Consider the following 26,439-nt stretch of genomic DNA (forward strand, 5'->3'; position numbering starts at 1 on the left):
TGTTTAGGGAAAAAGGAGCCCTAAAAATGTTCTAAATGTTCATCAGTAAGATTTGTTTTGGGGTAAGAATATTCACCCATGGCCGAACAGCAAAATTAGCATTTTTATTTTATCACATGATACCAAAGTAAAGATTGAGAGCTACAAAATGAGGTATGACTAGCTAAGATTGACCAAGTTCTCAATAGAACATATGATGCTTTTGCAACCTGTGGTTTTGAGAGATCAGTATTTTTCAGCTTTACATACATCCTCAGCACAAAATGAGATGGGATACAGAAAATAACTGTCATAAACATGAAGAAAAAAGACTGCAGGGAACACACAACAGTGAAAGAAGTGAGACATGAGAAGGCTCCGAGAAATGTCTTTATTCAGCATCCAAACACAAGAGTGACAGAGGGTCACACAGGACACCGGGCGAGGCCCACCTGCAGATCCCTCTGAAATAAGGCACATTGTGGGAATGCCAAACCCGCTCTCACTGAGAGGGAGAACACACACTCGCATACACACAAACACACACACACACTCACATACACACATGCACACTCACACACTACCACTACCACAGTAAATTAGGCAAACAAACACACACACACATTCTCTCTCTAATGTGCACACGCAAATTCAATTTGTAATTTGCAGGAGTTTCACAAAGGATTGCGACACACACACACACACACACACACACACACACACACACACACACGCACAATATTGTCACAGCTGACCAACAAGTGGAAAACAAAGGTGATTACAATATAGTCACACATCAGAATTGAGAATATTACAATTTTGGTTACAAAATGATTATGCAACAGCCCTTTTTCTTACCCGTAACATAGACTACTCACAGCAGTGTAATATTGAATGCAGATATACACACAATTTATACATTTCACTGAGAAGAAAATACAAAACACCAAAATATATACATAAATGTGTGTCCATGGAATTTTTGAGCCACTGAGTAACCCACAATACAAAATTACCAACATAAAGATAACCTAAAACCAAGGGCAGGGGAACTTTCCAATGATATAACATTGTTTGACACAAGAGGGCAGTGATTTATAGTAATGTATAGTGAAACAAGAATCATGTGGTATGGTTTTAAGTGACAAGAGTCAAAATAGAGACAAAGTCGACATAACCGGCACAATCTTCATGTGAGTTCAAACAGAAACATAGGTGAATCCATGAAGCTACATAAAAGCACAAGTTCTTTTGAAGTGAAAGTCTTCTGGGTTAACCATTCTCTCATTATCAGTAACAGATTGTCTTGGCAATTCATAAACAAAAGCAATGAGAGCAATAAAAAGACTATATATGTATATACGTCTCAAATCGTGTTGATTGTGTTTCATAACTATTTCTAATGGCCTAATTAGATTAAGCATTTAAAATATTAATATTATTTTGCACCATAATACCTATTAAAAGTTTTACAAAATACGACACACACATTTTTATCACTCAATATAAAATAAGTTACAGTTGCCTGAGTTTAATGCCTCAGCACCCATTACATTCAATAACCTGTCCCTTTATTCACATATGCTTTACAAGGGATTGCATTGTTTAATCACTTCCTTACCCATAGTGTGCTGGTGCATGGGAAATAATCTATTCACACTCAAGAAAATGGGTTTCAGTGGTACAACACTATTTTTCAAATATGCTAATTTAATTATAAAACTAAAAATGTAACACATTACAATACAAAGTAATCATACTGTAGCTGGTCCAAAGGCAAAGAGATCCCATTCTTTTTAAAAGGTATTAATTCAATAATCCACATATCAATCCCAGCCAAGTGCTTAGAATAACACAAAAATATATTTACGGTCATAGCTATTAATCTAGTACTAGAGCACAGAAAAATCAAGAACAATAAAAATATAGAACTAAATAAATGGTAAAAAAATACATTATTGATTGTAAAAAGAATAATGCACAAAGTAAGTTAGCTAGGATTGTCACTGAAGAATACCACAGACCATACTTTTTTTTTTGGCCCAAGGACTGATGGGACATGAGGTCCTTTACAGGTCATTACAGATACTTTTCTGGCTGAAAGGCTGGATTTCAAATCTCAGCATCCCCACATCAAGTAAAATTGAGTACCTGTGTTTTGGTGCAAGGATCCTTGCATTCATGCTGCAACCATGGGGCTCTTTCCAATCACTTATTTTTCACCTCCTTATTCCTTTCCTTGTTCTTTTCCTTGCTCCGAGCTCCACCCATAGGTAAATGGAAAGTCCTTGCTCCTTCAATCGTCAGTTCGAAGCCACGTCATTTACAGATGTGGCATACACGTGGCAGATGGGGAGAAGTGGATCCACAGGTCGACTATTTATATGTCATGCATGCCGAAAAGAATTGCGCAAAGGATGTGCTCATGTTTTCTTGCTCAAGTTTCCTTTAAAATGGCGGACAATTTCTGGGTCATAAAAAAAAAAAACTAGGAGATTGGAGGTCAAAAATAAGTGATTGGACTGAGCCCATGGAATCAAAGACATACATTTCCTGTCCCACTGTATCAAAAAAAAAAAGATAAAAAAGAAGACAAGGAAATATAAACCAGGCAAAAAAATAGAAGCAAAAAAAGTGAGGTCGTGTTGCCTCGCACTCACACGCAGGTAACCAGAGCAGCTCTCTGTACACACGAACGTGCTGAGAACGGGTGTGTCCCAGACCGTGTGAATGCCAGGCTCCTTCCCCTCCAGGCACGGTGCTTTCTCCCGAAACTGGTTCCTTTGTCCCTGGGCGGTTCCACCCGATCCGTTGTCTGCTCCCCCACCTCCTGCTCCTACACCCCCGTCAGCTCCTTGATCCAGCGGCGGAATCTGGTGACGCGCGTGTAGACCCCGGCCTTGTTCCGGTGGGCACACCCATCCCCCCAGCTCACCACGCCCGCCAGGTAGTAGCGCGTATTGTTGGCCAGGTAAGACAGGGGGCCCCCTGAGTCTCCCTGGTGACAGAGAGAGAGAGTGTGTCAGTGTGTGTGTGTGAGAGAAAGAGTGTGTGTGTGTGTGAGTGTGTGAGGGAGAGAGAATGTGTGTGTGTGAGAGAGTGTGTGAATGTGTGTGTGTGGAAGAGAGAAAGACACAGTCTAAAACAGAAAATCCATGACATAATTTTTTTAAATGTGTATGCGTGTGCCTGTAGATGGTTTGTGTGTGTGTGTGTGTGTGTTTGCATGCGAGTTTGAGCAGTAAGGCCATTCAGCTGAAGATAAAATGAGGAAAATAGGGACGTTCTCTGTCCTTCTGAAATGATCTCTGACCTCTGACCCCAGTTCGGTCGGGCGGTTACCTGGCAGGCATCCACCCCCCCGCTGAGCACGCCTGCGCACAGCATCTGTGGGGTGATGGGGTCGCTCATGAGCTTTCCACACACCGTGCTGTTAATGATGCGAACCTCGGCCTTCTGGAGCACATGCGCAAGGAAGCCTGACAGAGGAAAACACAGGGTCATCAAACACACAATACACACACAGTCATCATACATCACACACAGTCATCATACACACAGTGATCATACAGTCATCATCCATAATACACAGTCATCATACACACAGTCATCATACAGTCATCATCCATCATACACAGTCACCTTACACACATTCACCACACACATAGTCATCATACAGTCATCATACACACCGTCATCATACAGTCATCATCCATCAAATACAGCCACCATACACAGTCCTCATACAGCCATAATCCATCATACACACATTCACCACACACACAGTCATCACACACAGTCATCACACAGAGTGATTTTACATCATACATACAGTCGACACACACAGAGCCTCACATTCAAAGTTCGGAAATGAACAGGCCTCACACGCAGACACACAGAAACATAACCAGCACACGTACGAACACTCGCGCGCACACACACACACACACACACACACGTCTGCGCATACTGACCGGCCTCTCGGGTTGCGCCCCAGCCTGTGATCCACACACTGCTCCCGATGGGGAACTTGTACGAGGCGGTGGGCAGGCAGATGGGCCAGATGTTGTTGTTGAGGGGAACGGCGGACTCCAGCTCCATCAGAGCGATGTCGTTGTCGAAAGTTTCCTTGTTATATTTAGGGTGCGGAATGATCTGCTTGAGTTTCCTCTTCACTGTACCTGTACCGATCACCTGCTGAATGTGCAGTCCCAGGTACACGTCCCAGACATCCGGGGAAGAATATCTGTACACACACACAGACACACACACATGCAATGTAAACACAAACACACACACACACATATGCACACAGACGCAAGAGTAATTGGTCATTTTAATTCATACTACTAAGTGTGAATTCAGCATCAACCAAGTGGAATGAACTGTTTGATACTGAAACTGATGCAGTGGTTATTATAAGGCAGGAGATTTATCATGATAGAGGTGCGGGTGGGACAGAGGGGAGGCTTGTCATGTGACAGGAGTGTGGGTGGGACAGAGCTGAGGCTTGTCATGTGACAGGGGTGCAGGTAGCTCAGAAGCTTGTCATGTGACAGGAGTGTGGGTGGGACAGAGCTGAGGCTTGTCATGTGACAGGGGTGCAGGTAGCTCAGAAGCTTGTCATGTGACAGGGGTGTAGTTGGGGAAGATGCAGGCAGGGCAGATTACCGTATATCGCGGTCCTGCACACAGTGGGCGGCGGTGACGAGCCAGCGGTTGCTGATGACGGACGCGCCGCACACGTGACCCTTCGGCTCCACATGGAGGCTGACCTGCCAAGGCCACTCCCCCTCCCGGGTGTCCGTGCCCCCCACAATTCGTGAGCTCTTGTAAGGCTTCTTGCCACACGCTGTATGGCAGATTGAAAAAGACACAGGCAACATGTTAAATGCACAATGCACACAGGCATAAACGTAACACGTAAACACCTTAAACCTAAAATTTAAACGCAGGCACAAAACAATAAATAAGGCACAGGCTCACACTAAACACGCGAGTTCATATTTATTGGCACTTCAGTTTAAACACTTTCTTTCTTAGCCGTTGGTAGTTGGCCTCAAACTTTAACCTCCTAATTAAATGCGTATCAGGATTGGGAATGTTCGGGTGTGGTGAAACCAAGGCTTGGCATTGGCCCGTCTCCCTCTCCCTGTATTTTGGGGTGCATTTGGGACAGTCTCCATGTTTGGGGTGCAGTGCACACAATCTGGGTGTTTGAGGGTGTGTTTTTGCCCCTCTCTGTGTTTGGGGTGCAGTTGGAACAGTCTGGGTGTTTGGAGGTGAATTCTGGCCCCTCTCTGTGTTTCAGTGTGTTGGGCCCCTCTCTGTGTTTGGCCCCTCTCTGTTTTTGGGGGTGTGTGTTTGGCCCCTCTCTGTGTTTGGGGTGTGTTTTGGCCCCTCTCTGTGTTGGGGGTGTGTGTGTTGGGCCCCTCTCTGTGTTGGGGGTGTGTGTGTTGGGCCCCTCTCTGTGTTGGGGGTGTGTGTGTTGGGCCCCTCTCTGTGTTCGGGGGTGTGTTTGGCCCCTCTCTGTGTTTGGGGGTGCATGTTTGGCCCCTCTCTGTTTTTGGGGGTGTGTGTTTGGCCCCTCTCTGTGTTTGGGGTGTGCTTTGGCCCCTCTCTGTGTTGGGGGTGTGTGTGTTGGGCCCCTCTCTGTGTTGGGGGTGCATGTTGGGCCCCTCTCTGTGTTCGGGGGTGTGTTTGGCCCCTCTCTGTGTTTGGGGGTGCATGTTGGGCCCCTCTCTGTGTTTGGCCCCTCTCTGTGTTCGGGGGTGTGTTGGGCCCCTCTCTGTGTTTGGCCCCTCTCTGTTTTTGGGGGTGTGTGTTTGGCCCCTCTCTGTGTTTGGGGTGTGTTTTGGCCCCTCTCTGTGTTGGGGGTGTGTGTGTTGGGCCCCTCTCTGTGTTGGGGGTGTGTGTGTTGGGCCCCTCTCTGTGTTCGGGGGTGTGTTTGGCCCCTCTCTGTGTTTGGGGGTGCATGCTGGGCCCCTCTCTGTGTTTGGGGGTGTGTGTTGGGCCCCTCTCTGTGTTTGGGGGTGTGTGTTTGGCCCCTCTCTGTGTTTGGGGGTGTGTTGGGCCCCTCTCTGTGTTTGGGGGGGTGTGTTGGGCCCCTCTCTGTGTTTGGCCCCTCTCTGTGTTGAGGGTGTGTGTTTGGCCCCTCTCTGTGTTTGGGGGTGTGTTTGGCCCCTCTCTGTGTTGGGGGGGTGTGTGTGTTGGGCCCCTCTCTGTGTTTGGGGGTGTGTTTGGCCCCTCTCTGTGTTTGGGGGTGTGTGTTTGGCCCCTCTCTGTGTTTGGGGGTGTGTGTTTGGCCCCTCTCTGTGTTTGGGGGTGTGTTTGGCCCCTCTCTGTGTTTGGGGGGGTGTGTTTGGCCCCTCTCTGTGTTTGGGGGTGTGTGTTTGGCCCCTCTCTGTGTTTGGGGTGTGTGTGTGTGTGTTGGGCCCCTCTCTGTGTTTGGGGGTGTGTGTTGGCCCCCTCTCTGTGTTTGGGGGGGTGTGTTGGGCCCCTCTCTGTGTTTGGGGGGGTGTGTTGGGCCCCTCTCTGTGTTTGGGGGGGTGTATTGGGCCCCTCTCTGTGTTTGGGGGGGGTGTTTGGCCCCTCTCTGTGTTTGGGGGGGTGTGTTGGGCCCCTCTCTGTGTTTGGTGGGGTGTGTTGGGCCCCACTCTGTTTTTGGGGGGGTGTGTTGGGCCCCTCTCTGTGTTTGGGGGGGTGTGTTGGGCCCCTCTCTGTGTTTGGGGGGGTGTATTGGGCCCCTCTCTGTGTTTGGTGGGGTGTTTGGCCCCTCTCTGTGTTTGGGGGGGTGTGTTGGGCCCCTCTCTGTGTTTGGGGGGGGTGTTTGGCCCCTCTCTGTGTTTGGGGGGGGGTGTTGGGCCCCTCTCTGTGTTTGGGGGGGGGGTGTTTGGCCCCTCTCTGTGTTTGGGGGGGGTGTTGGGTCCCTCTCTGTGTTTGGGCTCACCACAGTTGTCCTCGTCGGAGCCGTCCTCACAGTCCTCCGTGCCGTCACACTCCGGGTTCTGCTTGTTGATGCACTTGTCGTTCTTGCATCTGTGTGTGAGCGACGTGCAGGGCACGATCGAAACTGGACGAAACCGAGACCGGGGCTGGCCGTCAGTCACACAGATATTCACAAATATTCATATTCAAAAGGCTTCTTTCATATCCTTGTACTTTTTGTTTTGCAACGTCTCACTAAAACTGAAATGTTATTATTAAGTGTTTTCATTTCTTATTGGTATCTAATAAAGAGTTCATGTAAATAGAATACCCATTTTACCCACATCTGTTTGAGAGTATGATTGGTTGAAATTATCTTCAGTCGAGACTATGATTGGATGAACAGGTAGAATGATTGGTTGAAACTATCATCAGTTGAGACTACGATTGGATGAACAGGCAGACTAGTCACCTGGCTGAGGAGAAAGCCTGTAGATACTGTGGCCCTCAGAGACTGGGTGGGGTGGGTGTGTGGGTGGAGTGGCCCAGCTACAAAGAGGCGATGCTTACCTCCTCCACAATCCAGTTCATCTGAACCATCCCCACAATCATCCTTCCCATTGCACATCTTCCTGTTGGAGACGCAGTGGTTGTTCAGGCAGGTGAACTCCTCTTCCTTACATTGTCCTGTCCATGGAAAGGGAGGGAAACCAAGGACTTAATAATTTATTATACGCTTTACATAACAGCCTCATCTGTGTGTTTGGATCATTCAAACAAGCTCTTATCCTAGATTTAATAGTAAAATTAAATCTATGTTTTAATGAAATTATTTAGTTTATTCTAATGACATTATTCACACCAGTTGGATGTACATGCTAAATCGATGGCCTGAGCAGTTTTTTTTTCAGCAGGCATGATACTCAATTCTTAAAATGTCATGTGCAAGCCAGTTGGACCAATTACACCACTTTCACTGGCTTACTGGCTTACTGACTTGACTTACTTTTATCAAAGGATGAAATATCCATGTGCAATTAAGCTACATCTCTGCATATTTCATAATACACCACAGTAAAGTACTCCTGTAGTATAGTGCACACTTAAATAGAAATACACAATTAAGCCATGTTGTACTACATACATAAATCTAAATGTCAAACTGAATCGAAGATTTTGCAGCAACTGAGTCACAAAATAGAAAGGACTGAAGACTCAGGCAGATATAAGTGCTCGTTTTCCTCGGGTGCTGTCCATCTGGAGGGGTGTCAAGCGCGGGAAAAGAAATAAAGAAAAAAGAGCATTGTATCCCTGCCAAGCCTCCAACCCAAATGCACACCATATCTCCCAGCATCCGCCATCACCCCTTGACCCCACTCACATCCCACATCAGTACGCAAGCTCGCCAAGGGTGCCACAAAAGCTAGACCTGGACATGCACTATTTTACTGGTATCTAAAGAGTTCTTGTAATTAGAATACTCATTGCACCCACATCTGACTGGTTGAAGTGATCTTCTGCCGAGACTGTGCATTGTATCCATGCTGTTGTATCCAAGCCTCTGACCCAAATGCATACCATATCTCCCAGCATCCGCCATCACCTCCTGCCCCACACAATCGCATCCCACATCGGTACGCAAGCTCACCAAGGGTGCCACAACAGCTAGAGCTGGCCATGCATTGGAGCCATGCTACAGTTTGGTATAGCGGCCTCTTCCTTTGGTGACATTTAAAGCTGGATGACGAGACTGTGAGACTTCCACACTGTTAAGTGTCTTACCACAGTTCTCTTCGTCTGTATTGTCTCCGCAGTCGTCAACACCATCGCACTGCCACATCTTTGGCTTGCACAGAGAGTTCTTACAAGTGATCTGAGAATCGCTACAAGCTAGACAGAAACACAACCTCTGGTCACACGGCATCACAACAACCTTGCACCTGGAAACAGGCTAGAGACCTGATAAACACATTTCCGGGAAGTAACAAATGGTGTCCCTCAAGGGTCAAACCTGGGTCCGGTATTATTTACTATGTATCTAAATAATCCTCTGCATGTTTTAATCAAATCAAGATGTACTATTCACTTATATACTGATGACACAATTTTCTATTGGTGTGCCCCCACCCATGCCCAGGGCTTTCAATTACTTCTGAATGTTTTTAATCATATTCAACCTGCACTGTTGGATCCAAATTTCTCGTGTTTTCAAGGTCTAATTCCCACTCTCTGGATGAATTGAAAAATCACACTTTTGATGGCAAGTCCATTGAAAGAGTATTTTGAAAGGGTAAATTGCAAATAGATAAATGAATGAAGAAACTGACAACAAAGTTAGGCTTATACATATTTTGGCAATAAATCTGACTCATCATAGCTTTTTTTGGACTACGGAGACAAAGTATATATGCTTCTTCGACAACTTTACATGCATTGCTTATAGTTTACACTTCATGACAGGTGCTAAGTGCTTAACCCACCACTGACTTTCATAAATTGTCTGGTTTGGCTTATTTACATGCTTCAGATATTTTGCACCTTACAGTTGGAACAGTATATTAAACATGACAAATTAATTTCAATTGCTGATTTTGAAAAATAATACATGACTAAACAGTAATTCATGACTTGATGACTGCTTTTAACCCCTTGCAAATTATATTTTGATCTCAATGGGATATTCCTGATTTCATAAAGGTTCAATAAAAAAAATCAAGTGTGTGTTTGTATGCGTACATGTGTGTGTGTATCTGTGTATGTATTTGTCCACATGCATGCGTCTATGTGAGTGTGCGTATATGTATGTGTGAGTATGTGTGCATGCTTGTGTGGGTATGCGTATGTATGTGGATGTTGATGTGTGTGTGTGTGCGTGTGTATGTATGTGGGTATGTGTGTGTGCTTGTGTGGGTATGTGTATGTATTTGGGGGTGTGTATGTGCGCGGGTGTGTGTGTGCGTGCATGTGTGTGTTTGTGTGTAGGCGTGTGTGCATGTTTGTGTGGATGCATGCTTGTGTGTGTGTGCATGTGCACGCTTGTGTGGGTATGTGTGTGTGTGTGTGCATGTTTCTGTGGATGCTGTGTGTGTGCATGCTTGTGTCGGTGTGTGTATGTATGTGGGTGTGTGTGTGCATGCTGGGATGGGTATGTGTGTGTATGTGCACGCGTGTATGTATGTGGCTGTGTGTGTATGTGTGTGTGTGTGTGTGTGCATGCTTGTGTGGGTATGTGTATGTATGTGGGTGTGTGTGCGTGTATGTATGTGGGTGTGTGTGTTTGTATGTGGGTGTGTGTGTGTGTGCATGCTGGGGTGGGAATGTGTATGTATGTGGGTGGGTGTGTGTGTTTGTATGTGGGTGTGTGTGTGCATGCTGGGGTGGGTATGTGTATGTATGTGGCTGTGTGTGTGTGTGTGTGTATGTATGTAGCTGTGTGTGTGTGTGTGTGTGTGTACATACTGCAGTGCTTCTCATCGCTGTTGTCTTCGCAGTCATCCCACCCATCGCACTCGAGGAGGGGGCTGATGCACTTGTTGTTGAAACACTTGAACGTTCCCGGACAGGCTGTGGAAGATTCAGAGGGACATGTCATACAGTGTGGTGTCATGGAGAGGGCATGTCTTACAAAGTGATGTGTCTTACAGAGGGGTGTCACAGATAAGGTGTGTCTTACACAGAGGGTTGTGTTGCAAAGAGGGTCAGGAATAGAAAGGGTGTGCCACAGAGTGTGTGAATAACAAACAGATTAACATTCCCCCAGAAGCATGCAAATGGGAAGTACTGCAGTTTATTACGCCTCTGGTGCCACAAAGTTCATTTCTCCATTGATATCGCTGGATATCACCTTGTTCTGGAGCTTTATTCCACATAATTTCTCCATTGAAGTCCATCAAAACTATGAATTTACCCTGGCAAAACTATACTATTTTGGACATAGTATATGTAAATTTAAATGCTAAAATGTCTTTACATTGAACTAGTAACCTATCTTTCATTCTTATTCACATTTAGGTCCCCAGTGTGCACAGTCTGGTGTTAAAGGTGTCATGTGCCACTGAGCAGCTCCCATAGGAATCCATGAAACCGGTGAGCGGAAGCTGTCTCCAGTTCTTATACGTCTCCATGATCAACAAAGGGTCTACTGGATCAGGTTGTAAAGAGAGCTTTGAGAGAATAGGGTGCGTCACAAAGGGTGTTTCAGAGAGAATATATCATAGAAACGGGCGCGTCATAGAAAGGTGTCACAAAAATGACAGCAGACAGTGAATGGGAAGCTGCATTTAGAAGGTGCTGCAAAGACTGCTCTTGTGAAGGGATCTTACGGTTGGAGGGCTCGAAGGCATAGAACTCAGCCAGGAAGCCCTGATACACGTATGACTTGTCAGAGCGGAAGGAGACCCTCATGGTGTTGGAATTGCTGGATATCACCTTGGTCTTGAGCTTTGATCCACAAAGTCTGAAACACAAAGGGAGTTTCAGTGTTTTCTAAGCGTTTTCAGTCTTACATGACAACAGCTTGAAGAAACATGGCTGCAACCGTGAAATGGAAATGACCATATTCTTACTTAAACAAAAAAACACAACAGTCCCTTTCCTGACTGCCAATCAGGAAAGCACAAAAATCATCAGAGCTCGGACAACAGCAACTTTTGTAACTGACTTTTGATCGTTGAGCTCCACATAGTCCTTCAAACATTCTCTTCGTCTCACTCCTGGCTCAGACAGGTCGAATGTCTTGAACTCGACCTTCACATATTTCTCCACTGGAACCTGTGACAGAACAGCAGGTTAGCTTTCACCACCATTCACCTCCATCTTCTCCACCTCCAACACCATCTCCAACATCATCTTCCCTCTCCTCCCACTCAAACACCGTCTGCCCCTCATGTCCTCTGTTACTAGCTTGCACAAAGTGTTCTCACAATGTTCCTGAAATGTTTTGCCAATGTTATGACATTGGTACAACATTGCTGCAATGTTGTGAGAATGTTTTCTGTTAGCTGGCAATTGATTATATAGGGCACAGAGCAATACATATCTTCAAACTGCCAGCTGATCCTTCTTTAGCCCCAGCTGTGTACCAGCTCGGTTGTTCGATATCACTATGGTTTAAGCTGCAGCATTTCTAAATGAACACATCTGCTGAAAATGCAATTGATGTTTTGTACCATAATACATCACTGGAATAGCAGACTAACCAGATGTTCAACTTAGTAGTCTTAACATTCAACATGCAAGTTCCCTTCACCAAAACATTCCAATGTGAAGCATACTCAGAAAAGTCTATAAGGTGCATGACTAGCACAATATAATCCTACAAGAACAATAGTTTCAGTGGACAACTTGAATGACAGAGGCTCCTGTTACTCACTGAAATCTCCTTTATTCAAGAAAATAGTAAATATGAAAGGGAGTTAGGAGTCCATCTGGTTAGTTTATTGAGTATCTGTATGTGGTGATTCTGCAGAATATGGAGCAGTGCCTACATTGACAAAATCATTGATGACATTATAACTAAAAGAAAAAACCTGAAGTTTACTAGATACAATAGCTCCAGGGAGGGAGCAAGCGGTACCATTGACTAAAACACTAAATGCACTCACCTCGATGTTCCAGACGCACTTAATAGAAGCGGGGTAGTAACCAGGATAATTGGGAGTTTGGAAGGTACCATTGAGTCCTGTGAGTTCACCACCACATGCTGCTGCATAATAATAATAATAAACAAACACTTAATGGGTCCATTTGTAGACATATGGAGTCTGTCTGATTATTGTTTCCCCTTTTAAAAATGTTTTATAGCTGGTTGTTTTGGATTAGCACTGTGCCATCAGCATATACACAACAAGATCACTTCAGCTGAAGCAGCACTATTCACTGTGAAGCAGTATAGCCCAACAGTCCACACAGGGCAACAGGAGAGAGCTAGCACCAATGAGGTATATGTCTCAATTGGGTCTGGACAATGTGGACACCTAGTCATACCGGGACAATTGCATGTAGGGCCAGGGATGGGAGCTGTGACTACAGATGATCAGGAGGGCATTAGCAGCATTGTCAGGCACACTGGAGGTGCTGCCGCTAGGCTGTTCTTACCTAAGTCCTTGGGGATCTGGGTGAAGACGGCCCTGAAGCCTGGGAAGTTCTTGTCCTGGTCGGTGAGCAGCCTGAGCAGCATGACATTCCTCGAGGAGACGAAGGTCAGCGGCTCGTTGGGATAGTAGGAGCCACACTTCCTGTCGCCACAGCAGAAGCAAACCAATCAGCTCAAGGAAGCCCTTGTTCGGGAAAGGGTTTCTTGTACTGAATATCGTATCAGCAAGGTCGTCAGCAACAACATTCATGTATACAGTGAGAATGCAAATAAGTACAGCAACTTTCACCAGTACGGAAACACAATGACCAACAACCCAACTCTCATCAAGGGACAGTGCATCTCTTAGGTTTCCAGACCAGATGCCCATGGAATATCTTCTCTGTCATAACCTCACAATGGACACCTGGGTCAATGCTGCTAAGCTCTGTGACAGATTCACTTTTGGCAAGGCTAACGTACACCAACACACAAGACCCCCGCAAGCCATCACTCACTCGGCCAAGGCCTTCTCCTCAATGGGAGCCAGGGAGTTGTATACTTTGATGAAGTCCTTCCGGCAGTCTTCCTCCAGGCTGAACTTGAGGAAGCTCAGCATGACCCTGAAGCCATGGTCGGCCCGCAGCTCCCACTCAATGAAGGTGTTCGGGGGGTACGGGGAGTCTGGGAAGCCGGGGGATTCTAGGGTTATGTTCTTGCCACTCTGGGCATGGTGGGAGTGTTTCTGTGGGTCTGTGGCAGGAAAAGAAAGGCACCACTCTACGTCAGACAAGGCAACAATATTGACGCTTTACTTATTTATGTGAATCCTGTGGGTTGTGTAAAGGTTATGGCAGTGTTTCCCAACTCCAGTCCTTGGGACCATCGGTAACCAGTAACTCACACACCTGATTTAATGATTGAACCAATCAAACCACAAAAATGCCCTTGATTAGTTAAATCAGGTGTGTGAGCTACTGGTTACAACAAAAACCTTCTGGCAAGTGGGTCCCGAGGACTGGAGTTGGGAAACACTGGGTTATGGAATGAGCTCAGAGACTACATGTTTTGATCCCAGGTGGGACTCTGCTCGTTTACACTTAAACTGAATAGATTCAATAACTATCCAGCTGTATAAATGTGTAGTATTAAACTGAATCAGTGCTGTTTAAAACCAAACTGATTCATGAACTATCCAGCTGTATAAATATATAGTATTAAGGTGAATTGTTGATGTTTTATACTGAATTGATTCAGTAACTATCCAACTGTATGATAAATTATTAGTATTAAGCTGAATTGCTGCTCTTTAAACTGAACTGATTTCGTAACTATCCAGCTGTATAAATGTATGGTATATTGCATGGTAAGCTGTGCTAGTCACTCTGCAAAACAGCATCTGCTAAATACCAAAAAAAGTAAAATGGGTCTCACTTTCGAATGTCTTGGTCAAGCGCGAATCCTCCACTACAACAGAATAAACATTACTGATTAGTATTTATTACTAGGTTGTCTTGTACAGGCACAGATCAAACAATTTAAACCATAATTAAACCATTTTAAATTACCATTTAATTATAAATGGTTATTAAGTTATGAGAACTCTGCATAATACTGAACAGCCATGAGTCTTAGCATAGGACACAATACATATCATTGTATATGTTATGGTGTTGTGTCTTTGAATGCTAGCACTGTATTGCATCTGGGTAGAAACCAGGGGTCGGAAAGTAAAAATCCTGCCATGTGTTTCTTCCAGAGCAGCCAGCTGCTTTCAGTAATAAGTTCTACCTCCTGGCTAAATGATTTGTGCTAATGAGCAAATCCTGGTGATTGGAACAAAATACTGGGAAGGACTTTTACTTTCTGAACCAGGATTTTCCATCTCTGATGGAACTACTAGTGTTTCAGAGCCTGAATTATGGATAGCTTTTTAGGGTATCCATGATATTGTGGCTAATTGAACAGAAAAGCAGTGACAGATAGCTGGCCTCACTCTGTTAGAGGCAATATTCATAAACACATTAAAAAAAACATTTTTGCAGAAGGTCTGCTTCATACCTCCGGACACCATATTCTCAAACTTCAGAATGTTTTCTTCTGGACTCGCAAATGCCCTAGACTTTGACTGCTCTGGTTCCTCCTTGATAGTCAGGTCACCATCCACAACTGATTCCTGCCCCTGCGATACTTCAAACTCTGACCGGTAATAGGCTACTACGTTCCCCTGATTTTCATCAAGGTCGTCACTGGAATGGGACAGACAGACAGATAGACAGTGAGAGAAGGGATGAGAGAAGGAAGAAAGCAGCTAAGCATGTTGAATAAACACCAGAGAGAACTCAATATTTGAATATTCTAGGGCTTTCGGGCATTATAGAGGGTAAACAAATGTAATGGAAAGGTTTTACAATTGGAACGTCAACATCATTCTGCACCAGGTGCTGATAATAAAAACAAATACCTGAAGGCAAGCACAGAGGAGCCCATGTAGTATTTAGACACCCGTGGATTTTTCGAGTAGAAGCTCTTCAGCTGAAAGACAAAGGAGCATCGCAGAATACACTATTTCACATCAATATGTAAGAAATAATCTAATGAGATAAATGTTACCGTTCCTTTGTGAGATTAACATAGCGCTGAAGTGTGTAATAATTAAAATGTAAATGAAAATGCCATAGCATTAGTCACTCCTCCACTCCACTAGAGGGGTTGATGTGATGGAAAACACACTCATGACTCTTCAGGCCATACGTTTAGGCCAACTCCAGTCCTGGAGGGCCGCAGTGTCTGCAGGTTTAACTCCAGTCCTGGAGGGCCGCAGTGTCTGCAGGTTTAACTCCAGTCCTGGAGGGCCGCAGTGTCTGCAGGTTTAACTCCAGTCCTGGAGGGCCGCAGTGTCTGCAGATTTAACTCCAGTCCTGGAGGGCCGCAGTGTCTGCAGGTTTAACTCCAGTCCTGGAGGGCCGCAGTGTCTGCAGATTTAACTCCAGTCCTGGAGGGCCACAGTGTCTGCTGGTTTAACTCCAGTCCTGGAGGGCTGCAGTGTCTGCAGGTTTAACTCCAGTCCTGGAGGGCCGCAGTGTCTGCAGATTTAACTCCAGTCCTGGAGGGCCACAGTGTCTGCTGGTTTAACTCCAGTCCTGGAGGGCTGCAGTGTCTGCAGGTTTAACTCCAGTCCTGGAGGGCCACAGTGTCTGCTGGTTTAACTCCAGTCCTGGAGGGCCACAGTGTCTGCTGGTTTAACTCCAGTCCTGGAGGGCCGCAGTGTCTGCAGGTTTAACTCCAGTCCTGGAGGGCCGCAGTGTCTGCAGGTTTAACTCCAGTCCTGGAGGGCCGCAGTGTCTGCTGGTTTAACTCCAGTCCTGGTGGGCCGCAGTGTCTGCAGGTTTAAGTCCAGTCCTGGAGGGTCGCAGTGTCTGCAGGTTTAACTCCAGGCCTGGAGGGCCGCAGTGTCCGCAGGTTTAACTCCAGTCCTGGAGGGCCACAGTGTCTGCTGGTTTAACTCCAGTCCTGGAGGGCCGCAGTGTCTGCTGGTTTTTACCTGCAGACTCTGTGGCCCCCTGGGAATTCAGTTTGATACCCCTGCTTTAGACACACTCTTTATTTTGTAAAACTCTGGGAAAGCAGCAAGGAGGGAGCTCACTGCTACTAAAAATGTGTTTTTGGGTAAATTAATTTGTTAGCAGTAGCTAGCATTGTGGCCACAGTTGGGAAATGCATCTTGTTAGAAAATGCTATAAACTACAATGAAAAAGGTGGTGGTATAAGTTGCTTTGCAGGGTCCCAGTGGTACAAAAAAAGAGGCAGGCAACCGCAGCTCCATTACAAAACACACATGCAAATACATATTTCACAAAAACATCACAAAAATGAATTACTGCTCCTCCCTGATCATAGCTATGATTATACTGACAGAATATCGAAAATAACTGACCCTGTCTTACACAGTTTATTTCTACATTAACTATAGAGCTGGCTACTAAGTTGGAAAGAAATAGAAAGCAACCATTGCCCTGAACCGGTTTTTCATGATTAACAAGCTTGTCAGTGTCAGAAAGCTTGCACCTTCTTGACTTGCATCTGCCTAATTCAACAGCGTCACCCCTATGGGCAAAAAGGAATAGTTCACTTTCTGGGTTTTAAAAATTATATATTATTTCAGTTTAAATCCAGTTTTTGTGTTGATGCTATAAGTTATATACTTTTATATAAGTTTGCCAGCTGTAAGGATTCATTTCTAAATATTGTATTTATGTGTGTTACATTTCCATTACCTGATTATTCTTCTATAAATCACATTTAGTCCTGTTTTTGGTTAGAACAATTTACTCTGACCCATGCAACTGTAGACTGCTTCATTCAATGAACAAATGATAAGCAATCCCTCTATCCATTCATCCTCTATCCAACCCGCTTATTCCTGGTCAGGGTCACAGCAAGTGGTGGAGCATATCCCAGCATGCACTGGGGAGAGGAAGGAATACACCCTGGACAGGTCGCTAATCCACAGTAGGGCACATACACCATTAAGGAACTTAAGAACTTAACTGGTTTGTTAATCAAAGCAAATCAAAAAGATTTCAACACAAATGATGGCAACAGTTCTCCAACTCCTCAATTGCATCTTACTGGCTGCTTCTATATGTACAGTATTTGCAAGCCTTTAGATCAGTGGTCGTCACTTCTCGCCCTGGAGAGCTGCAGGGTATGCAGGTTTTTGTTTCCGGGTTAATATCAGCAACCAATTCAGACCCAAGAAACCAGGTGAGGTGAGTTACCTGGGTAATTGACTGCTTTCATTGATCAATTAAGTGGTGAGTAACAACAAAAGCCAGCACACCCTGTGGCTTTCCAGTCCCAGGAGTGAGCACTGCCTTAGATAGTTACTTTAATCAAGCAGCATTTATAAGAAACTCCCATCTTACCTGTAGCACCACCTTATCAGCAAGTTCCTGGAAGGCTGAGGTGTTGGGGTCCTCGTAGTCATCTAGGTATGTTACGTTTGTGATCTTCAGGGAACCGTTGTACTTCTTCTTGATTTTCTCGGCCCTGCGTACTGCAAGTTCACAAGGGGGTACAGAGGGCAGGGGTCAAACACGGGTCACCGTGGTGGACCTCTTAGGGGAAACTCAACCTACCTGGTCTGTATTGTCACACTCAAGGGACCAGTGGGGGTGGGAGTACACCTTCCAAGAGAGCAAGGATGAGAGAATGGGATAGAGAGAGGGAGAGAGAGGGGGGCGGGCAGGGTTTAGGAGCAGAGGTGTCACAGTGGGGGGGGGGGGGGGGGGGCACAGAGTCTACATTTGCACAGTGCCCAGAACTCCATGCCACACTCCTGAGTAGGAGAGAGAGGGAATGAGAAGAGGAGGGAGAGAGTGAGCAAGGGAAGGGAGAGTGGGAGGGAGGGAGAAAGAGAGGAAGGGGTAGAGGGAATGAGGAAAGGATGCTGAGAGAGGAGAGAGAGAGAGACAGAAATGGAGACAGGGACATGAGACGGCAGGAGGCAGAGAAGGGTTACACTCACAGTGGAAGTGCCAGACCAGCAGTCCCGTAATGAGAGCCAAGGCCACAGCCATGACCAACAGGCCAACACCGATGCCGATGCCTTCCTTCTTAGTCGGTTTCCTGTGCTTCTCCAGCTTTTTGGAGTCAGAGGCGGGCAAGAAATGTTCTCCAAGGTCGCTGTCAGCCTGGGGGAAAGTGGAGGTTAGGGTTTAGAGTGCAGGTTAGGGTTTAGGGTGGAGGTTAGGGCTTAGGGTGGAGGTTAGGGTTGAGGGTGGAGGTTTGGGTTTAGGGTGGAGGTTAGGGTTTAGGGTGGAGTTTAGGGCTTAGGGTGCAGGTTAGGGTTTAGGGTGCAGGTTACAGGCGTGGGTGCATGTAGATGGGTATTACATATAAATACCTTTCATATGCTATACATTACATTACATTAATGGCATTTGGCAGTACAGTTAATTAGACTAAGCTGGAGACAATCCTCCCCTGGAGCAATTCAGGATTAAGGGCCTTGCTCAAGGGCCCAACAGCTGTGTGGATCTTATTGTGGCTACACCAGGGATCGAACCACCAACCTACAGGTTACTGTACCACTTACCACTACGCTACAGGCCGCCCTGTATTCAGACAAATCGAGAATTATAAGGTTCTAACTGACATTTGTGACAAAACTGAGTTAGTCATAGATATATTATATTGACATACATTATATTGTTAATAGGGCAATTTGATGGGATTTTGAGATTGAAAAGTACATTCAGAGTACATTTAGGTGTCGGTCATTTTGATGCAGTTTTGCTGTGTTAGGATGTGAAAGCTTTGGAGCTCAATATCTCAAAACTACCCCGAACACAGATGAGACCCTATAATTCCAAAGTCGTGAAATACGGGTCAAATATGAATTTGAGTTACTTTAACTCTTTCAGTGCCAGGCAAACCTGAAAACACTACTGAAGATCCCTGAAAAACTGTCAATAATGCAAAGTATTTTTTGAATATCAATTTTATCCTTATGGACTACTATATATATTACCATAGCATTGAAATGAAAACACTGAAAGAATATAGGATATGTTAAAAGGTTGAACGTACAGACATTGTGTCTACAGCAGTTTGCCTGTACCCCCAGAATGGAAGATAACATGAGCAGAAAATGCAATGTGTACTGCAATGTAAAATAAAGAAAACCAAGCAGAAATTCCACTCCACAGAGAAATGCTTGATCAGGATATTCATGAAAGAAGTCAAAACAAGGGAAAACTAATTATTAATTTGGCTCTTGTACCACCCAAGCTTTGTGCCGCCAGAAGTCGATTTAGTTATAGAGACGGAAAACTATGTGTCAGAAATACAATGGTTTAAAGACATTAATATATTATTAATGTAATGTGTGCATTAAGCCAATGTATTTACTGCATTAACGCATCCCCAAGAGAAATTATACTATCAAATATGGGTATTTTGCATTGCTATTATTTATTTGTTCTTTTGTAATTTGTCGTTCATTAGCAAATTTGTCTTGTAAAAAAACATGGCAAAAAGAAACATATTTCAGATATATGATATATAACGATTAGCAGGCATGGTGTGACAGTTGGTGGAAGATGTTGTTCAGGTATCTATGCATGTCTTCATATAGTAACTGAGGTAACAAGGAAAAACCGGTAAAAATGGACCTTCAAAACATGCCCATACTCTTATCAATATTGTTATTTAGCCAGTAACTGTATTTCTGTCTGTAAAGAAATATCTGGCTCCCAGTCAACTGGAAATTGACTGATTCACAGAACATATTGGCAATATTAACAAATCGGCATATGCTCTAGTTAAGTCAAAATGGAGAATTGTACATGCAGTCTGTATTTAAAAACAGCTTGTCAAACAGTGATTCACAATGTGCATCTTCCTGCAGGAACGAAACAAGAAATTGTTTTAAAATAGCTCACAAAATACTTAATGTGGCTGTACAGAGCAAACTATTTTCAGAATAAAATAGAACTGTGAACACTACTTGTGTTCATTGAACTGATTGCCTTGATTATTGAGTTCAAGACACATCTGTAAGTCGTGGTACACAGTCTGAAGACAGTTCATGGATTCCACTAGAATAGAATTTCATTTTATAGACTGAGCACAGTTCACATTCTGCCAGGTCAACCCAACCAATCTTGGTAGAGAGATGACATGTATTAGATAAATGGGAAACACTTTGAAGGGTCCTACGTAACAGCTATACAACTCTTTCATAAGCACTACATAGCACATAATCATTTATTAGTGCTTATAACAACAGGCTAATATCAATAGGCTAATGCTGTGTTATGTCAGCATTGATGCTGCAAGTAACATTACCATGACATATCAAGTGAAATGGGTATGTCATAATGATGTCATTTGCTGCATCAACGTTGACATAACACACCATATGCCTATATGCGGTTATAGACATAAGCACTTACGAATGCTTATGTAGTGCTTATGAATGTGCTATGAAGTGCTTATGAAGGAGACATATAGCTCTTATGTAGGACCCTTCAAAGAAAGTGTTACCGATAAATGTCATACACTGACAGACAAAGGACAGGGAGCAGACAGCAAAGTAAAGGAAAGACTATGAGAGTTGAATGACTGCCAGTGGTTTCTGCTAGCACAACACAAGCAGGCCTTTTAGTGTATTCTAATCAGGCTGCTCAGTCTATCAGGCAAATATAAAATCCAAGTTTTCTTGAGCGATCCAGCTGGCTTTTGATTGAATGCCTGGGAATCATGGCTCGACTTACAGAGGGCAAATATTACAATCCCTTTCTGAATAACTGAACACAAATCACGGAAACCTCTTAACCCTGAGATCTTACACAGAACTTTTCTTTCAGGGCAGAACGTGAAGACAGGGTTCTATTAAAGTATAAAGTGTCACACAGTTAGGAATTCACACTATAAGTGCATAATTGGCCTTAATAGGAGTGACATTGGCTCAGGAGGTAAGAGCGGTCATCTGGCAGTCGGAGGGTTGCCGGTTCGATTCCGCCCTGGGTGTGTCAAGGTGAGCAAGACACCTAACTCCTGACGAGCTGGTTGGTGCCTTGCATGGCAGCCAATCGCCGTTGGTGTGGGAAAGGGTGAATGAATGAGAAGCATCAATTGTACAGCGCTTTGGATAAAGGCGCTATTATAAATGTCAACCATTTACCATAAAATCGTCAAAATTGTCAGCAATATAAAGTAATATAAACCATTTTTGCTTGGAAAACTTACTCATTTGTACCTAGAGAACATTACTGTACTTTCAGGGTACATTTGGGAAATTATATCCTTGAAGAACAAAAATGTATCTCCATTGTCATGAATAGGAACAAACTATCATAGTTATTAACATGAATTAATGATGTACAAAACATTAATTAAGCTTGTAACCAACCACAGATATGCAATTCCGTCCCTGCACCACTCAGTACTGAGTTACAGATGTTGCTACTTACATAACCTGCAGTAAAGAAGTACAGGATATTTTTTCTGCAAGTTATGGCACAGCATTGGCTTTCCTTTAACTAACAGACCACACCCTCCTCATAGTTTTGATCGTTTGAGTTTCTGCAGGCCCTGCCCCTGTTTTTAAAGGTATGTTACTCTCCGTCAGGTTGTGCCCTGCCTGGCACGGCATTCCTTTAGGAGAGAGGAAGAGAAACCGTTTCATCCACTTGTTTACGCACGACCGCGTGACTCACTGCTATCAAACCGCTGAAAGGAATACCGGTTCGGCGAAATTCCCGGAGTGCCACTCAGCTCTTGGAGGCTTGAGGGGAAATACGGGATGGCAAGGCAGCAGAATGGTGCTGCCTGGCTGGCTTGAGTATCTCAGAAACGGCTGATTTCCTGGGATTTTCACGCACAACAGTCTAGAGTTTGCAGAGAATGGTGCGAGAAATAAAAAACATCCAGTGAGCAGCAGTTCTGCAGGTGGAAACACGTTCAGGCCAGAGGAAAAGGGCCATCCCAACAGTGGTATGGAAAACAGCATCTCTGAACACACAACGTGTCAAACCTTTAAGTGGATAGGCTACAGCAGCAGAATACTTAATACATTTAATAAATACCTAATAAAGTGCTCACTGAGTGTACATAAAATCTGATTCAATTCCCATCCCGTGGATAAGAACATCCGCTAAATGTCAAAATGTAACTCAACGTAAATGAAAACCGGAAGGACAAAATGCAGTGACACACATCGTGCCAAGATACTACTAGCATCCTTTCATTAGTCTTTTGGTGAGTCATGAAAGGTGCTGTGTATATGAAAATGCCATATATTTGGCAGATGTGTTTAAAGTGTATGAAATTCCAGGCAACATTAATCTTGGACAACTCTGTACTTCAGCTACAGTATGTATATAAAAGCCAGTCACCCATAACCAGTCATCAGAAAATCTTAAATATAAAAATATTAAATTGTATGTTTATGTAGAGACAGTACAATCTCAGAAATAAAGGGAGGAAAAGTGCCTAAAAAGGTACAAATTAATTAATGTGTACCTTTTTTGCATGTACATTCAGGATACATTTGGAAGATTTGATCCTTGAAGAGCAAAAATGTACCTCCACTGCTACTTTATTTCTGAGAGTGCATTGACACACTGTTTATGACAGGTACAATGCTTATATCATGCTATTTATACAACCATTTTATCATAATTCTGGTGTAGAGTTCAAGTGCAGCGTGACTGTTTGAGTCACACTGCACAGTTTCATTTACAGGTTGACACCTTAGGAAAAGCAGGTCTACTTTCTTTATGAGTCAGTTTCTTTAAAAGCTTTAAAAACTATCAACTGCGCACTCTCCACTTTTTTATGATTATTTTAATTCACGCTGTTAGAAATGAATATCGGCAAATCATACGAACACAATTGTTGCCTCAAAAAACAACAACAGAGTGTCATCATCTTCCTGGGTCGCCTTTCAGCCTCTCAGTAGGCTAGCGGGATTAGTAGGGGGGGAACCCGACCTGGTTATGGTTAACCTGACTGCGTGGGCCCGAAACCCGTGGTTCCACATTGTTCTTCTGTGTGCGGAGAGAGCAACACGCTGGGCTGTTATGCTAGTTTGCTTGCCGCCTCCTCCTCCTTCTCAGAGAACATGGTCAGCCCACACCAACCATTGACTACACTCACAGAAAGCAATGGTTCCAGAGGGAGCCCTGTGATTCCATAGAGGAACCCTATCTAGTTGAAGGATTCTGTCAGGAAAAATGGTTCTTTGATGGCTTTCACACTTCCCACCTATGGTAGAGGGTTCCATAAATAACTAAAAAGGGTTCCTTTTTTAAAAAAACGACTCTTTTTTTCTGAGTGGTCTGACTGTGCATGTCTATCGCTTAGTCGTTCAATTCCACATTCCTTAACATGGTGGGATCAAAAACATACTGTCGGGGTCTTTTCTTGACCAATTTCTAGCCTCAAGTATTTTTCATCTTCCCACTTTCATTGACAAGGCCCCTCTCATGAAACAACCTCTGAAATGCAGGAAAGTGTGCACACTCTTATTTCTCTCACTGTTTGAGGTCAAACAACCCCTCAAGCAGTATCTGTCAGTACAGTATCTGATATTATCAAGCCTGGGTGGCACTTAATCCTACTGTCTCTTCACGCATCGCATAGCAAGTGCGAGCCGCAGCGAAAACAGTTGAGATAAAAGCACAATGGCTCTTGTTTCGATGCCAGAGTCGAAGAACGGGATGAAGAAGTCTACTTCCTTTTTGTCACCTGTCGGCTGCAACGGGGAGGTAATGGGCGGATTTGGAGGAATGCGTCTAAGCGAAGGATGGTTGGGCGGATCGGACCAAAAAAGTCTCTGATCAAACTGAAAGTTGTCACAAAGGTAGCAACAGACTTCCAGAGAATCTCACAGCTGAAATCTTGCGTGTAGCCTAACAGGTATGAGTGCCAGCTTCCTGCGGTTGCAAGTCAACAGACACACCTTGTCTGCATCTGTAACAGACTCTCGTTCAACGAGGGAAACCTTCAGGTTGTCTACAGATGAAACCATTACCCAGGTCTGCGAATGGGAGAGACCCATCTTAAAAGCAGGGGTTGGCAATTCCGATCCTGGAGGGCCAGTGTGTATTCAGGTTTTTGCTTCCAGTAATTACCCTGGATAAATCAGCTTGTACCACCAAGAACCAACACCTGTTCACTCGTATGATAGATCATAGTAAAATGCAACATATAGGGACACAAAAACATTGGTTGTCATTCATGCGCTTATCAGAAATGTAGCTGAAATGTCAGATGGCATAAATGTTATGGTTAATTAAGTAATTAAGGCCAGAAGTTGGCATGAAAATGAGAAACAGATGTGCCACTCATTGCCCACCTCTGAGGTAAGGAAAGGTTTACAAGATAAAGTCAGAGCAAAGAACATTGCAGTTTCATTGATGCTTGCTTAGCGGTATGAATATATGAATGCAATAATGAGTTCTTGTCGCCGTCGTAGTCCTGTGCCCTCTCCCCCTTCCCCTTCCCATGACACACCACTCTTATGTAAATATAAACCTTTTTTTTCACCATCTGAAATTACTATGACAAGAACAGGCTAACAGGAAAGCACTTTGGCTCCACAGCATGGGATATCTGTGATTATGATTTCTGTTACATCAGCATCAAGGTACAAAAACAGTGTGCAGACACTTGCAGCCAAGCTGGGCATCTTGAAAGGTCGATGTGAAATCTGAGAAGACGGTGACATTTCTTTGTTGTGAGGGGCAACAGGTGTTAATCTTTTATGAGGTCTAGACTCCAATCTTTTGTGTAACATTGGGGATGTCACCCAGAGAGGAGAATCTTGCGACCACCAAATCCAGTATTAACACGAATGCTAAAAAATATTCAACACCAAACAACAGGCAAGCCTATGATTCATAACAAAGCTGAAGACCTTTTCAGCCCTTACGTTTCAAACCGGATTCTAATACATTTTGCATATGCAAGTATTCATTCAAACAAGCAAGGTTTATGGCAATTCTGTTTTCATAGAGAATGTTTATTTAATTGAGTATTTATTTTAACCTCTGGATGACAAGTTAGAGAGGCTTACTTCCTAAAATCAGTTACTCGGTTCTTGATCATGAGATGCCTATGGGATGTGTGTCTTTGAAACCAAAGATTAAATGAATGTATAAAAAATATCCAAAAGTTGTTCATTCTGGTTTTATATCCTTCACACTCTCCAACAAGGTTTGAGGGAGGAGGGAGGTTAAGAACCCGATTCCCATGAACAAGTACAATCTGATAACAAATTATGTCAAGGCCTCAATTAGCCTACTAGAAATAGAAGTCAACCTGAGTGAAAACGATATAGTTTGGAATGCACATATGAATAATTCAATTAACAAAAATTAACATTGCTTATGAACAGATGATGATGACATTTTAAGACACACAAATGAGCAAGGTGACGTCCAGGTTTATATAACTCGAAACCGAAAAAATGACATTCTTACCGGAGCTCTTGGGCTGTATCGCGTTCCAGCATCAAGTGGATCCATGTCAGACAACTTTCAGAAACGGACAATAGAAAATGTAACTTTCTCAGATTTCTTTCCTCGTTTCCAAGCCCTTGGGTTAGGCTTCTTTTCGCAGATTTAGGCTACTATCTTCTTGGAAAATTGAGATTGGATATAGCCCTATTGTCTGTTCTAAACGGCTGTTTGTTGTCGACAGCAGGTAAGTCGCAGGTTCACCAAAAAAACAACAAAAAAAAAAAAAAACGTCAACAAACAGAAAACAGTTAAATACTCACTTACAAAATGTATGCATGAGTAAAAAATGACATTGTTATTCCTCCAAAAGGATTCAATGTTTGTGCCATAATAAGGAAAGCTACGCCGTCTGATACGGACGTAGGAAAGTCTTCCGGACGTTTTCGGGTTACTGCAGGCGTGTCTCCATCGTCAGCAGCACAAACC

The 26,439-nt window shown here is 44.0% G+C and overlaps 1 protein-coding gene across 3 annotated transcripts; it reads right to left on the reverse strand.

The window, feature by feature from the left end:
- Positions 1-356: 356 nt before the first annotated feature.
- st14b (ST14 transmembrane serine protease matriptase b) lies at positions 357-26,439 on the reverse strand. Of its 3 annotated transcripts, none has more exons than XM_061250015.1 (19): positions 25,975-26,439; positions 18,510-18,675; positions 17,908-18,038; positions 15,444-15,514; positions 15,041-15,228; positions 14,414-14,446; positions 13,498-13,732; positions 13,003-13,142; positions 12,510-12,607; positions 11,567-11,676; positions 11,229-11,362; positions 10,366-10,470; positions 8,689-8,796; positions 7,477-7,593; positions 6,929-7,051; positions 4,651-4,831; positions 3,954-4,225; positions 3,322-3,458; positions 357-2,977 (listed from the first exon to the last, which is right to left on the reverse strand). In XM_061250015.1, the coding sequence occupies exons 1-19, from the start codon at positions 26,017-26,019 to the stop codon at positions 2,816-2,818; spliced, it is 2,556 nt and encodes an 851-aa protein (XP_061105999.1). In that variant the 5' UTR covers positions 26,020-26,439; the 3' UTR covers positions 357-2,815. The 3 variants fall into 3 exon arrangements, with proteins under 3 accessions (XP_061105999.1, XP_061105998.1, XP_061106000.1); XM_061250014.1 differs by having other exon boundaries at positions 12,510-12,610; XM_061250016.1 differs by lacking the exon at positions 8,689-8,796 and having other exon boundaries at positions 12,510-12,610.

The sequence above is a fragment of the Conger conger genome, chromosome 7 (genome assembly GCF_963514075.1).
Source record: "Conger conger chromosome 7, fConCon1.1, whole genome shotgun sequence".
Classification (NCBI taxonomy): domain Eukaryota; kingdom Metazoa; phylum Chordata; class Actinopteri; order Anguilliformes; family Congridae; genus Conger; species Conger conger.